The sequence below is a fragment of the Marmota marmota genome, unplaced genomic scaffold (genome assembly GCF_001458135.2).
Source record: "Marmota marmota marmota unplaced genomic scaffold, marMar, whole genome shotgun sequence".
Lineage (NCBI taxonomy): Eukaryota > Metazoa > Chordata > Mammalia > Rodentia > Sciuridae > Marmota > Marmota marmota.
The window spans coordinates 1,759,290-1,774,986 of record NW_026000001.1 but is presented as its reverse complement, the minus strand read 5'-3'; the positions used below and the strand labels follow the sequence as shown (position 1 = coordinate 1,774,986).

Genomic DNA, 15,697 nt, shown 5'->3' with positions numbered 1-15,697 from the left:
TTCTGCTTCCTACACTGAGGGAGGGGGATGTGACCACATCTTGAGAGCAGGACTGAGGAGTGGCAGGGAATGGCAGGGTAAAGAGCAAAGTCACAGATGTGCTGCAGTGGGAGAGTGGGTGGCACTTGCTTTATTGTCCAGTATCCAGACAGAAATGCAAGGCAGCAGGCCGGGGTTTGGGCTCAGGAAGCAGCCTGCCGGGCCTGGTGCTGCTGGGCAAACCGCTGCATCCGATCCTCAAGCTCTGGACGAAAGTGTCGGATGAGACCCTGGGAGAAAGGAGGAAGGCACTGGGTGAAACAGAATCCAAAAATCTCCCCGTCCTAGGCTCTCAGCACTGCCCACACCAGTGACGCGCCGCAGCTCCACGCATACCTGTACAGGCCAGGCGGCCCCATCGCCCAGAGCACATATGGTGTGGCCCTCTATCTGCTTGCTGATCTCCCACAGGGAGTCAATCTCAGCTGGCCGAGCGTCCCCCCTCACGAAGCGAGCCATCACCTTGTTCATCCAGTCCACACCTGAGGCCATAGCAACAGGAGAGGGCCTGATGGTCTCCCCAGCCAGGGCACACGCTGGGGTGGGAGCTAAGTGGAACCGAGACCAGTACACCCCAAGTTGCCCAGGTGCTCACCCTCGCGGCATGGGGTACACTGGCCGCAGCTCTCGTGCTTGTAGAACTCAATGAGGCGGGCGATGGCTTTCACGATGTCTGTCTGGGAGACAAGGGACAGTGAGCAGGTGCCCCTACAGCACTCCACTGGCATGCTCTGGCTTCCAGTGAACTCTCCTGCGGGGTGGCCTTGCTACCCTCCTCTCCTTCCTCACAACAGCTCAGGTTGTGACAGCAGGAAGCTGAGAGCTGGTCAGAGGGTTTTCAGAGAGGCCCGGGGAGGGAGGCAGTGGCCAGGCAGCACAGGGAGCACCAGCCAGGTGTGAGGGCCACCCTTATCACCCTTACCGAGCGGTCCATGACGATCACCGCGGCTGTGCCCAGGCCTGTCTGAGCCTGCACCAGGGCGTCGAAGTCCATCAGCACCGTCTCACATACAGACTTGGGGATCAGTGGGGTGGACGAGCCGCCAGGAATCACAGCAAGGAGGTTGTCCCAGCCACCGATGACACCCCCTGGGGCCCCAAGTTAGTCCCCAAAAGGATGATGGTCGGGGCTGGGCTGGCACACCTGCCGAGTCCTGAGCCTGGACCTTTGTCAGCCCCAGCCTGAGGTCCTCCCACTGGGCTCTCTTCGTGGACGCCCACCACACCCCTCAGGGCTGGCCCCCAGCCTCACCAGCGTGTTTCTCTATGAGCTCCTTCAGCGGAACAGACATCTCCTCCTCCACAGTGCAAGGGTGGTTGACGTGGCCAGAGATGTTGAATAGTTTGGTACCCGAGTTGCGTTCTCGGCCAAAACTGGCAAACCAGGCACCCCCGCGGCGACAGATGGTGGGGGACACAGCCACTGTCTCCACATTGGCTACGGTTGTGGGGCAGCCGAACACTCCTTCAGGGAAATGAGAAAAGAGACAGTAGCTGCAAGGGAGTGGCCAGGTTTCCTGGCAGTGGGATTTGTGGGTCCTGCTCCCGGGCAGGGCTCCTGCTCTTTTACCCTCAACATTCTCCCCCGCCACTGGACCCCAAACTCCAGAGGAGCCGTATTGTCTGCTCACCACCATGCCCCGGCTCCAAGAGCAGATACTGCCAAGGCACAGAGTTTGAAGGGGCTTGGGTGTCTAATGTGGGGCTGAGGCAGGGTGGCACGGGGAGCCTGTGCATTGTTACCACCCTCCTCTCTCCACCTAGCCAGGAATGCACTCAGAAATACCATAAGAGCCCCTGAGGGGGACTCCACAGGACAGCCACAACAAGCCCAGGGCTGGAGGGCTTACCTACATCTGCTGGGAAGGGTGGCTTCAGGCGTGGCTTGCCCTGCTTGCCCTCGATGGACTCAATCAGGGCCGTCTCCTCTCCACAGATGTAGGCCCCAGCCCCACGCACCACAAACACATCAAAATCGTAGCCAGAGCCACAGGCATCCTTGCCAATCAGGCCTGCCTCATAGGCCTCTCGGATGGCCACCTGTGGGACAAGGGTGTCAGCCTTGTAATTTCAGGAATCATGGAGCCCCTGAAGGCTTCCCAAGGTGAGGCTCTGGAGCATAAAGGAAGAGCCCAGAGAAGGGGGCTTTAGGAACCAAGTCCTGATCAGGATACATGCAGAAGTGGTCACTCCTCTCCCAAGTGGACACCTGACAGACCAGTGCTAATAACTAAGATCAGCTGTGCTGGGGAAGGGCATGCAAGCAAGTACACGCTGGCCACCTTCTGCTTGTTGATACCCTCTTTGCCCACCTGCAGATTGGACGCCTCATTGTAGAATTCCCCACGAATGTAGATATAGGCAGCACGGGCGCCCATGGCCCGGCCCCCCACCAGACAGCCTTCCACCAGCTTGTGAGGATCGTGGCGCATGATCTCCCGGTCCTTACAGGTGCCTGGCTCCCCCTCATCTGCATTCACTACCAGATACTTGGGCCTGTGGGAGCCTGCAGGTCAGTCAGGCTACAGGCCCACCAGGACTGAGTCCTCCACCACATCCATCCCTGTTCCTTCCAGAGGCTTCAAAGATGTCTCCACCAATAGTCAATCCCTCTCTACCCTCCCAACATGTCCCCAGGGGCTCTGCTTATTCACCACCGATGACAGGGAGCTCACTGCCTGATCCATCTTTGGGCAGATATGACCACAGGAAAGGTCTCTGTTCTGCTTAGCCCAATACTCTCTCCCCGTGTTTTCCCTTGAGAGCCAAATTCTGCTCTTGGTTACAAAGAGCATTCCTCAACCTTCACATCTCTGGGGCCAAAGGAGGCAAAGTAGCTGATTTTTATTATTTACTTTCTGTGTACTAACTAAAGTACAGGCAAAAGCCAAATGAACATTATCTCTTTGGTTCCAGCAGGATATCACCATATCCATGAACAAAAAGGAAACACGAGGTTCACAAAAGATTTCCCAAAGCTCTAGACTTACTAGAAGGCAGAACTGGGATTTGAACAGCGGAGCCTGCCTCAATATCTTGTATTGACTATGCTAGACCACAACACCTCCCCCAAGGAAGCGCAAAGAGAACTGGAGTCCCATCCACTTGAGACCTGGGAACGTATTCTTGCCTCATTCATGCTACAATGTCTAAGGCCACAGTCCTAAGGGTCAGACAACCCCTAGCCACCCACAAAGTCTCTCCTGCGACCATGTCTCAGGCTCCCCTCACATACCTGCCATCTGAAGGCTTATTCATGAAGCTCCACTTGAGCCCAGTGGGGAAGCCAGCACCTCCACGGCCCCGCAAGCCTGATGTCTTAATCTCACCCAGAATCCAGTCGGGCCCCTTCAGCAGGATCTCCTTTGTCTTATACCAGTCACCTCGACTCTGGGCGCCTTTCAGCCTAGACAGGGTGAGGAAGACAGTGAGGGGAAGGCCCTGGCAAGGAACACAATAGGCTAAGGATACTGTCTCACCTCCAGTCATGACGGCCATACAGGTTGGTGAAGATGCGGTCTTCATCCTTCAGTGAGCCAAATGTGGTTTTCTTGGGTGCTGTCTGAGGAGACCGAGTGTCAGGAGACCCAGCAGAGCTCTGGGGGCCAAGAGGGGTTGGGCCAGAAGCTACAGATTCTTGGGTCCTCCTGCTTAGGAGGGGCTGGGCCAGGGAAGGCAGAAGCCTAAGCCTCAAAACTTTTTGAAATGTTACACCTATCACCATCACTTAAGCACTTCCCGCACAGAGATACTGGCCTAAGCACTTTATAGTTCAAGCCTCAATTTATCCTCATGACAACACTGAGATGGGAATGATTTCTTTCATTTTGCAGAGAAGTAAACTGAGGCTCAGAACAAAAGGAACTTATGAAAGGTCACGCAGCCAAAAGTAGCAGACGGTTCTTTGTTTTAGTTGTAGGTGGACACAATACCTTTATTTATTTATTTATTTTTATGTGGTGCTGAGGATCGAACCCAGGACCTCACACGTGCTAGGTCAGCGCTCTGCCACTGCGCCCCAGCCCCAGCAGATGGTCCTTGAGTCCACCTTTTTTCATGGCCTGGCACCAAACTGCCTCCCAAAGCCCAGAATGACAGCATCTTACCAATGGTACTAAGGGCAAACAGTGTTTACTGAGAGGAAAAAAATGCCCCACCGGGGCTGGGACAAAGGGGCCGGAGGGGACCCCCTGGGATAAAATTGAGGGGCGGGGACTGGGAATCCACGTGACTAGCGGAGAGCACCCAGCTCCGGGCTAAGAGGACCTGACTTTCGTCCCCTTAAAAGCGCTTCTCGGTCACGAGGGAGCAGAGCCTGGAGGAGGAACCCGGAGGTGTGCATCCCTCTCCGAAGCTGTCTTCTGCATCTACAGAACGGGGCCATGACCCCTTCCCACCCGACGACGCTGCAAGGAAGGGACGCGAGACTAGGATGCTTTACAACCCGCACAACTTCCCGCTAGGCCTGTGAGACCAGCGGGCAGGGAGCCGCACTGCGCGTCGGCCTCCGCTGCACCGTGCCCTTCTGCTTCCCGCCGGGCCCAGGGAGAAGGGAAGGGCTCTGCAGAAGGCACCGCAGAATCCAGGCACGCACGGCGCGCGGAGGCCCGCGGACGCCCCGGGCCCGATCCCGGCCGGGCCTCACCGTTTCGCTGCTGAAACGCACAGAGAGCCGCGCGGGGAGCGACCCGCCGAGCAGCCGTCGTGCCCGCCAGCATCGCGGGGGCCAGGCCGGTCACCTCCGGCTGTCACCTTCACGGCTCGGAGGCTGAGGAACCAGCGCCACAGAGACGTTAGGCGGCGCACAGGAAGAGCGTCACGCTCCCCCCGCCGGCGACGCGCCCAGGCACCCCCGCGCCTCCCGACTCCGCCCCGCCCCGCCCACTAGGGCGGGAAGAGGGCAGGGAGTGGCCTGGCTGGCGCTGGGGCGTCTGGGAGATGTAGTCCCTCTGGCCTCAGGCCGCTCTCCTCCCTCCGCGTGTAGTCGTTTGCCAGTCAGCTGCCAGCGGCGGTTCTTTCACACGCCTAGTAAACAAACCTATCACGTGGACTTCTGTTAGGTCCTGGTGTGTTTCACTTCCTATAGGCTCCGTGTTTAGTGTGCACCTGCTGTATGCACTTGGGGGGAGGAAGGAGGAATCAGGGCGGTCACAGCCGGATCCTCATGACTCCGAAGTCATGGTGCTGCCCCAGTCCTAGCCCTGCCGGACTGAGCCTTCACCCCCACCCCGTGCATCCGTGTGCCGAGAAAGAACGCTCGTTAGCCGCAGAGAGCCCGGCCGGCTCCAGGGCAGGCGGGTTCTTCGCGGAGGTCTTCCCAGGGGATGCGGCTGCAGCCCTGGTTGGAGTGAGGCAGAGACAAGAGATGGTCGGAAGGTGGCCCATCCCCTTGTCGCGCTGCTGAGCTCTCTCGGCCCCTGTCAGGAGGATCCAGCACCTCGTGCTCCGGCTCAGATTCCCGGAACGGCCCCTCCTGCCTTCGGAATCAGGCCCTGGCTTGACTTTTAAGGGCTCCACCATCCCTTCCTCCGCCGAGATCATCATGCCCAAGCCCCTGCTGCGATCCCCGGCCACCGTTCCTGGCCTCATTACGCTGTAGAGGGTTTTGTGGCCGTCCCCCTCATCCAGTTTTGTCCTCTGTCCTTTTGGTAATCTAACTTGGTCATTTTCAGTTGTGTGCAGCCCTCAGCTCTGGGACCATGCCCTCGTCCCCATGTAAGACTGTCCTTTTGGTCTTCTCTGCCGGCTCAGTCTTCCAGTCCTCATGGAAAGGAACCCTGTCCTCTCTTCTCCTGGGCTGTAATCATCCTTTCTTACCCCTCTAGAAACGTGCCATCTACAAAACTCATCTACACCGTTTCCCGTGAACTCCCCACAGCACCCCTCCATGGTGTTAACTCCATTTTGTACGTGAAAACTCTGAGGTCCCAGAGACTGGTGGGGATGGGCTGGCACCCAGGCCTACTGTCCTTCCCAGAGTGCTCACACTGCAATCCTGCAGCACAACTGACCGGCTGTGACAGTCCCTGTGGGTGTCAGTGATGCTCCCCAGAGGGACCAGGAGCACCCCCACCCTTCTGAAGTTTTGCAGATGGTAGAGCAGGACCAGCCCAGACCCTCTGCTCTGGGCAGGGACAGAGGTTGTCTAGGCATAGATGGGGATTACACAGCTAATCCAGGGCTCGGGGCAGAAGAAGGGGAGCAGGATGAAGCCAGAGTGTGAATGCCTTCCTTCTCTTTCTCTCGGTGAGCCAAGGGGACAGAACTGCAGGGAGAAGCAGACTAGGCTGATGGAGACGGGAGGTGCTGGGCACGGGCTAATGGAAATGGAGGCCGAGAGGCAGAGTCCCCATGTTCTTTCAGGGCCAGGCTCTGGGCCAAGTAGTGGTCTGTGTTATTCCCTTAATCCTCCCACACCCAGAGCGTGGGAATGATGAGCCTCTGTTTGCAGAAGCAGTGTATCCACAGCACCAAGTGGCCTGCCCAGGGTGCACTGCGTCTGGCCTGCCCAAGACTTCAGAGCTCAGGCAGAGTTTCCCAACAGTAAATCCCCCGTTAGGTCCCCCCTCACCTAGAGCACCTACTTGCTAGGCTCCCCAGGTGAAGAGGGGGGTCCCTCCAGTGTCACCTCTTAGGCACTGTCCTCTGTGGTGTCCCAGGCCCTGACTCTCACCTCTTCCTCAGCACCCATCCCAGCCTGTCTGCCTCTTTAACCAGCATCCAGGCCAGAAATTAGGAAGCATCAGGGAAGCCTCCTGGTCCCGCAGGTTCCAGATCTATGGCATCCTGCCAGTTCTACCTTCCAAACATGGCCTGTGTCATCAGGTCTGCTCATCTCTCACCTGTAGTTTGCAAAGCCTCCTGGGGGTATCCCAGCCTCATCTCTCCGTCCCTTCAATGTCTTCTCTGCAAATATGGAACCAGTGGACATACTGTAAATTTCAGACACTTTTTGCCTGAGACTGTGGTTCTCCGCTGTCCTCAAGTCAAAACCCAGGGCTCTTGGTCTGGTGTCCAAACCCCTGCAGCCCAGCTCCAGTGCATGCTAGTTGGGCACACGGGGATCTGTCTCTCTCCTTTTTCTTGTTCCTCCTGAGGAGCCTGTTGGCTGTCGCCTCCCCCAGGAAACTTTCTTCAGCCACAGGATTAACTGTCTTGGTAACTAACATCACAGGCCCAGGCGACCGAGGAAGGCACCATCAGGTCTCTCTTCTTTAACCCCCGTGCAGAGCTCGAGGAAAGTGCTGATTCGATACCGTAATTGAATTTTATATTTGGAAAATGAAAATTTGTTTTCTTTACTTGGAAATTTAAAAATTTCCAGGAAAGCCGAAATAGTAACCTGTTTTTACCACCTAGATTTTAACGCATTGTCATTTGCGGCGTTTTCATTCTGTTTTCTGGGTGATTTTAAAATGCTTCAAATAGCATATAAATATACTGATCTCTAAAAATTTAGAGCTTCAAAGAAAAAACTAAAAGTCACTCTCCCTGCCCAGTGTTTTTTTCTTTTTCTTTTCTTTCTTTCTTTCCTTTCTTTCTTTTTCTTTTTCTTTTTTTTTTTTTTTTAGTACCAGCGACTAAACCCAGGGGCACTTAACCACATCCCCCACCCTTTTTATTTTTTATTTTGAGGCAGGGTCTCACTAGGTTGGTTGCTTACAGCCTGGCTAAATTGCTGAGGCTGACTTTGAACCTGTGATCCTCTTGCCTCAGTGTCCTGGGATTATAGGCGTGTGCTACCACGTCCAGCACCAAATGGTTTAGGATCTTGACAGGGAGTATGAGGTCTGCTGAAGCTTTTGACAGACACCTTGATCATGTTAAGAAAATTTCCATCCAAGAGCGAAGTTTTACTGAGTGGTGTTGAGCTGCTTCGACTACAGTTGAGATTATGTTGTTTTCCTTCTTTAATCTGAGGATAACAACATCAATCATTTTACTAATCTTTTGAACTATTATTGACCTAAAGAGGAGGCCCTGTGAGGCTGTGAGAGCAGAGACAGAAGGCAGTCAGGATTAAGGCAAGTGCTCTACCACTGAGCCACACCCCAGCCCCTGATTTAGCTTTTTAATCCATGCTCTGCACGAGGGGAGCTTGTTTCCTCTGGAGGATCTTGCTCAGTTTTGCTTCAGTGTCCTGCTAGCTGCTTAAAACAGGGTGGGCCGCTTTTGCCTTTTTGTATGTACTGGGAGTGTTTGCTGAGGGCAAAGCTGAGCCATTCCTGCATCATGACTAGGACTGACTGTAAGCCACCGGGAGCTGGCACCTTGCTGACCACTTCTTGTTTCCTTGAGCCAATTTTGACCAGAAAATTTAAAAGAACATTCTCTTATTGGATTATTTATTTTTCCAATATGAACCATTTCTCTGTTTCTCCACATTTTTTATTGGTGCATTGTAGTTGCACACAATGTTGAGATTTGTTGTTACCTATTAACCGTGTGTGTACACAATAGAACAATATAATTTGGCCAATTTGATTCTCCAGCACTTTCCCTTTATCTCTCTCTCCCCCTCTCTCTTTTATTTTTTGGTCCTGGGGATTGAACCTGGGAACTCTACCCCTGAACCATATCTCCAGCCCTTTTTATTTTTTGAGACAGTGTCTTGCTAAGTTGCTGAGGCTGGCTTTTAACTTGTGATCCTCCTGCCTCATCCTCTGGAGTTACTGGGATTACAGGCCTGTGCCACTATGCCTGTCGGTATCTTTGAATAATTTTGCCTCGAGGTCTATGTTCTCTTGCTATGCATGCTTTTTTTGTAGTGCTGGGGACTGACCCCAGGGCCTTGTGCGTGTGAGGCAAGCACTCTACCATCTGAGCTATATCCCCAGCCCTATGCATGCATTCTTTTAGTTTGTATTTGGTAAACTCTTTTTCTGTCTCTTTACTTCTAGTCTTTCTTCCGTTTTCCTAGCATCTCTTAAAAACAAGATCTCATTAAACTTCACTCTGTTTTACTCGAACTCAATCAGGGTCTGCCTTTTCAAAAGAGCCTGAGCTCTTTACCTTTATTGCTATTGCCACCAGGACTCATATCGGCCACATATTGTGCTTTCTGTTTAGTATTCTTCCTCTTTATTTCATTTTCCCTCTATTTCTGGGTCTTCTGTTGCATTAGCTGAGCTTTCTGTGTGCGTCTCCTGTGGGTATGGAAGTTTTACATTTTGCTTCTATTTTTAGTAGCTACTCTCAAATTTTTAAGTCAGGCCTAAACTTCACTTCCAGGCAAAAGCTAGCTAATGTCTCTACCCTCCTGCTGAATATGAAACAAAAACAGTGTGCAGTTGTCCCTTGGCATTCACAGTGGACTGGCTCCAGGACCCCCAGGATTCCAATATCCATGGATAGTCAAGTCCCTACATCAAATGGTGTAGTATTTGCATGTCACCTACATACACACTCCTGTATATGTTAAATCTCTAGAACACTTAGAATACCTGATGCAGTCTAAATGCCGTGTGGATAGTTGCTCTACGGTATTGTTAAGGAAATAAAGTCTTGGCCAAGCTGAGTATCAGCATAGAGGCAGTATTTTTTTAATCAAATACTTTCAATTCCTGTTTGCTTGAATCCTGGAACTCAGAACCCACAGATAGGGGCCAACTGTATGTATACCATGTCTTTCTCCCAAGTCCCTCCCTGGCCCTGTTCAATGGAGGCCTGGCTGGGCCTTTCTGGCCCCTGCTGCAGGCGGATGGCGGAGGCCTGACCTCAGGATCTCAGCCATGGCTGGGCACCTGCATCCTGGCTGCGACCCAGACGCTGGCTCCCACCCTGGCTGCAGGTTAATTCCTGTTTCCCTCCTTGGGAGAGAGGTTTATTTCAAATCTACACAAAACTCTGCTTTTTCTCGGCTGAGATTTCAGTATTCAGATTTCTTTCTTCTCTCATATTAACGTGTTTGACAGGACAGAGGGGGTCTCAGGCTGGTCTCGTCTTTCTTCAACTAGACACCTTTCTAATTTTTGTCTATAAATTTAAAACCGGGGGGAAGGAAAGTCAGGGGGTGGAGGCTGACGGTGACCTAGAACAGGAGTGTGTGCGGGGTGAGCTGCTGCTGCTGCCAGGCCTCCTCCCGGCTGCTCTCAGCTCTCTGCTGTGCGGCCCAGCCCGCGTCCTGCCAGTGTCTCTGAGTCCCCCTTTGGCTAATACTGATCCTGACACCTGACATTGTGATGCCAGATTCGTGGGACCCCAGTAGACCTCCAGGAGCCGAATCCGATGCAATCACACAAGAGTCTTTACTACAAGCTCGAGCCCTGGACTCACAACTGTTCCCAACGTAGGGGTCCCAGGGAGTGAGTCCCTTTGTTCGGTAAGGATTTACAGGTTTTAGGGGATACTCTGTGCGTCACAACATCAAACAGCAAATCATTTCACACCTCGGGAAAGTCAAACAACAACTCTTAACATTGATTCGCACATTCACTGGCAGGAACAAGTTGGGTAGGGGTGATTGGTTAGTACAAGACGGGGATTCGTTTGAACTGATTGGTTTAATCCTTGAGGGGAGTACGTTTCCCAACATGTTATCAACCACCCAGACTAATGGGGGGTCATCTGGCATCCCAGGTATTTTCCCTGTCTCATGCTGATTGGTGGTTGCCAGGGGGTTGCTAGGGGTCCCCACCTAGCCTGACTGAGTCAGGGACACCTGGCGCAGCAGATCTCTCCTGTTATTTGCAGACAAACAACTCAGCAGGGTGGGGATGTGCCTAGGAGTGCTCTGTGGGTTTTTCCAAGGATAAAGGTCACTCCCCCTTCCTTGGACAGGCCTTGAGGTAGAAGCTGTTTTCAAAAATGGAGTCACATCAGTTTCTCAAATCACCTGCAGCTGCTGTCAGGTGATGGACCATGGAGCTCTCAGTGGACACAGGTCTCAGGTCCCCAAACAGTGCCCTCAAGTCACCACTCCTGGCACCTCCCTGTGGGGATCAGACACCCTGCAGATCTGGCCTGGGTATGTGCCTTGTCTCCCCGTGGCCCCTCCCCCAATTGACCTTGGCATCCTGCCTAGGTGCTATTTGTCCCCCAACACAAAAGCACCAGTCTCTTTGTTTCTGCCCAGCATAGCCCTTGATGGCTATTTGGGATGACAGACACCAAGAGGAGCTTCGATGTCCCTCCGTGAATCCCAGGCTGTTGGTAATGCGAAACCCACCTTCGCCGCTCCTTGAGGGTCCAGTGTTTAGAAATGCCAGACCCCATTTATCAACCAGCAAAAGGAGGAAGCCCCTGCTGTGTTTATTATTAGAAACAGGTTGAGCCCTTCATCTTCGGTTACATTTTCTTCCTCCTGCTGTCCCTTGGCTCCCTGCAAAGATGATTTCCCCCAAGCCACAGAGGAGGTTTGGAGGGGCTTCCGTTGCTGCGCTGGGTCCGTTGTTCTCTGGTGAGGCCCTCCCTTCTAGAGAGCGTAGAGCTGAGCCGAGACAGCTGGCCGGGCTCTGATGGAGGGGCTTCTTCATAACCATGTTCTTGATGTACTGCAGTTTTTCCTGGAGAAGTAATTTCTACAAATATACAGCCGTTAGGGTGTTTTACGTCCTGGTTTTGTTATTTTGGGTTTTATCGCTTTGCTGCCTGTATTACTTCTCTTGAACTCTTCGGAATGTTCTAAAACTCTCTTCAAGGCCTGATCTGTGGTCGTCATAGAGAATGTCCCAAGAGCAGTTGGAAGGACAGTGCCCTCCCTGTTTTCCCTGCAGGAAGCCCTGTCTCCTTGTTAGCGACTGGTGTGTGAACGCCGGGGTATGTGATTTGGTAACAGAAACTCATATTGTAGTTGCTTTGTATGTCCCCACTTTGGGGAGGTGTGTAGTGGCTCTCTCTTGGTCTTCATGGCTTTGGGGGATTGTGACAGAGGGGTGAGAACATCCGCCCCAACCACAGGCCTTCCTCCCCCATCAGAGGCTGCAATGCCTCCTGTCAGTAGATGCAATGGTCTTGCTGATAATCACGGATAACCTGATGCACAGCAGTGATCTTGGCACAGGGGACTCTCAGCTGCGATGCAGTCGTGTTCATTCACTCTGGGGCTTTTTTAAAGAAATTCGCCCCACACCTAAGGTCGTAGGCACACTTAACTTCCTTCTGTATTTGACTCTTCTCTTTCCCAGGCAGGTGCGCCACAGGCTTCCCCAGCCCTGCTGCCGTGCATGTTGGCAACGGGACGGTTCCTTGTTGGGAGCAGCCATCCTGTAGGTGCAGGAGCTGAGGGGTATTCCCAGTGCCAGCAGCATCCATTGTGACAACAGAACTGCCTGCAGACATTGCCAGATGTCTTCTGGGGGACAAAACTGCCCCTGGGAGGGTCAAGAACTGCTGATCTATTTGGAGTTTATTATATATAGTGTGAGGCCAAGGACCCAGTAACATCCTTAATACAGCGAGTGGATTTTATTAATACTATTAAATAACTCTTCAAACTTACAGCCCTGTGCTGCAGAATGACTTTTCAGTCAATGACAGATGGCATGGATGCCGGTGGTCCCCTAAGTAGGTTCTATGATGTTAGCACAATGACAAAATGTCCCCCTGTCAAATGACACAGGACTCTACTTAGATGCCTCTGCCATCGCACCCCAAGCTCCTGGGTCTACGTGGGCTGTCGTGTGTGTGGCGGGGACTGGATGGACATTACAAGCTCACTTCTTTTTCCAGGGCAAAGAGCGAAACTGTTTCCCAGCCCCCTTGCCACCAAATGGGGCGGCAGAAGCAGAGTGTGTCACTTCCAGACCTGGGCAGCTGCAAGCAGGTGTGTGTCACCACTCTCTCTCTACCCCCACGTATAGGTAGTAGTCAGTGATGAGCAGTGGGCAAGGTCACAGGTTTCTTTAAATGACTTTTAAGGCAAATTAATAATCGAATAACCTATACAACAACCACAGGCTCACAAACCTGCAGATAAACAAGTGGAAACCAAGGGAACCAATTAAGAAATATGTCAAGAGGGCGGGGATATAGCTCAGTTGGTAGAGTGCTTGCCTCGAGTGCGCAGTGCCCTGGGTTCAATCCCCAGCACCACACATACACACACACACACACACACACACACACACACACACTCACACTCACACACTCTAAGTAAGTAAATAAATAAAAAGAAACACCTCAAGAAAAGAGGATCAATGGGACCTACACCCAACAGGGTCTGTAGGAGTCATTGTAAAGCTAGGATTTATGGCCACAGGTTTCTCAGCATATTTCAAAAGAGAAATTTTTTAGTAGCGCAGGTGCACTAAGATAAATTTTGCCCAGCCACTGACCCCAATATCCACATTAACATAGGATGGACGTGTAGACGAAGCCTCCCTGGACAGGATGATCAAGGAGACGGTTCTAGAAAAGACCAACGAGGATCAAAACCTCCCCTGCCCAACGTCAAGGAGAGGCTGAACACTTGATTGGCAGAGGGTGCAGAAGGGGAAACCCAGCTCTCAAGGCAAACGTCAACCTGATGAACGAGGAAGCAGCCCTGTTTCCTCTGTGGTCCTCCATTCCCTCTTGAGAGGGCTTCATGCTTGAGCCTTACTTTACCTTCCTTCGTGATAAAGTTCTCTTGACTTTTTGCGTCTGACTTTAAGTTTTCTTTCATGAGAACACAAGAATGAAGATCTGCAGCTTCAGGTCACCCTGTTGGTCCCCTCTGTCCTTTCCAAGGACAATGAATCTGGGCTTAACCAGGCAATTCTCACCCAGGGCCCCCAGTGGTCAGTCAGATAGCAGCTGCATGGGGTCACCTTGAGGGCATCCTGGTCACCTGGCTGGCACCTGTCACCTGGGCTGGGAGAGCAACTGGAGACACTTTGTGTCTCTGTCTCTCTCTCCCCTCTCCCTGTGGAGCAGGCAGCCCGGGATGAATGTCACAGAAATGCCAAGCCTGGAACCCCCACCCCCACCATTCCACTGCTCGGTTCACCCTGAGGCGACACAAAGGCTGGCCGGCTTCCCGGGAGGCACAGAGGGGCAGTGCTATCCAAGTGTTTGTGGACATATTTAAAAATCCATGAGAAAGTGATGCAATTCCAAATTCCTTCTCCCTCGAGACGCGTGGTCGGTTTGTTTATCTCTCTGGAAGGATGCAGGGTCTTCATCTTATTCCCGTCTCTGGAATTTCACAATGTGCTTCTGATCAGTCTTGGGTTCTTTTCCATTCATGGTTCTTTTCATTCCGGAAGCTCCTGTTCCTCAGGCTGGGAGGCGGAACTGTATTACTCATTGGATCATTTCCTCCCTGCTCTTTGGTTTTCTGCCTTCTCCCCGCCTCTCCCTGCACCTCCTCAAGTCATACTCCATCGTTCTTACCTTTTATCTTTTGTTCTATTTTTGCATTTTCTTCAACTTCATCTCCTGAGATTTTTCATTTCTGCTCTCCTATTTTTAATTCCCGAGAACGCCTTCTTTTTCTCCAGGTGCTCCTTTCGATAACCTCCTTCTCTTACTCTCTTGCTCTTTTTTTTTTTAAATTTCCTTGAAGAGCAGCTGGGGTTGGGGCTCAGCGGTAGAGCACCTGCCTGGCATAAGTGAGGCACTGGGTTCGATTCTCAGCACCGCATGTAAATAAATAAAATCAACAACTAAAAATTTTTTTAAAATATAAAATCCCTGAAGATAAGGATTAAAGTTCATTTGAAGTTGTGTGTGCGCTCGCACGCTCACAAGAGCATCCCGTAGGACCTCTCTCTTCTCTGAGTGCCTTCTGTTTGCTACCTTTTCCTTTCATGTTAGAGCTTTCTCTCAAATATCTGGAAATCTTGGTTGTCCATTGATATCTGATGCCCTGGGAATTTGCAGGAAGCTGACAGGGAACTTCTGCCAGCAGACCCTGCTATTGGGCTCACTGGGCTTGTGTCTCAGTGTTCTGGTGGGCGGCTCCTGATCAGCTTTCCCTGATGCCTGTGATCAAGTGTCCAGTCTCCTCAAGAGGCCAGAAACCAGTCAGGAGTTGTTCCTCCCTGGGAAGAGCCTGTGGGCGCCCGCGGTCCACTGTGGGATGGTTCTCCACTCAAGTTCCAGACACCTGAGCAAGGACTTCCAGGTGGCACGGTGGGGTCACTGGTCTCCAGAGAAATGACTGTGAATGTGCAGATGGACGATGGCCGACCACATGGGAAAAGAGCCCAAGCCTGCAACTGGCAGCTACCAAGTCCAGGACACCAACCCCCATCTACACTAGCCTGCCAGAGGCCAGCCGCAGTGAGACTGCTCCCTCCCTGACCATCTGCAAAAGACAACTGTGGTGATCAGCCCCAGACTCCAGGACTTGGTTGATAACTGACACTGGGCTAGTTTTTGTCTCTGCTTTTAACTTAAGACCTCCCAGCGAAAGCCAGGTGTATAGTGGGACATCTGCTTTGAGTCAGGCTCCCTCCATCAGGACATGCCCGAGCCTTCCTTCCCTGCGTCCACTGAAAACCATTCTCCTTCCCTGCCTGCCTTTGAATCTCCGCAAACACAGGCCACAGTGGCTGGTTCCCTGTTGGAGCAAGCTTGGGTAAGTAGCCCGAGCATGTTCTCGGTCGGTTGGGCCTTGTGTATATTTCAGAGGGCAACTAGAAGCAGACTGGAGGGAAATGACGGAGCTGTGGTTGGAAGAAGTTGCACAGCGGGTCAAAAGTTCCCAGGGGCGGGGGTGGGGCTGTCTCTTATA

At 52.5% G+C, this 15,697-nt stretch overlaps 1 protein-coding gene and 1 long non-coding RNA gene across 2 annotated transcripts in view; one reads left to right on the top strand and one right to left on the bottom strand.

Annotated features, from left to right (window-relative positions):
* Window positions 1–102: 102 nt before the first annotated feature.
* Window positions 103–4,753, bottom strand: Ndufv1 (NADH:ubiquinone oxidoreductase core subunit V1; the record flags this gene model as incomplete). Its single annotated transcript, XM_015503052.2, has 10 exons — window positions 103–269; window positions 376–521; window positions 635–716; window positions 962–1,128; window positions 1,292–1,504; window positions 1,890–2,079; window positions 2,352–2,535; window positions 3,275–3,445; window positions 3,519–3,601; window positions 4,685–4,753. Coding segments are annotated over 10 exons (1,392 nt in total), but the record flags the coding sequence as incomplete, so codon positions are not given.
* Window positions 4,754–14,566: 9,813 nt separating this feature from the next.
* Window positions 14,567–15,697, top strand: part of LOC125618075 — an 8,428-nt gene continuing 7,297 nt past the window's right edge. Inside the window, exon 1 of the long non-coding RNA XR_007349298.1 lies at window positions 14,567–15,541. This is a non-coding gene — a long non-coding RNA (uncharacterized LOC125618075). The remainder of the gene's footprint in view (window positions 15,542–15,697) is intronic.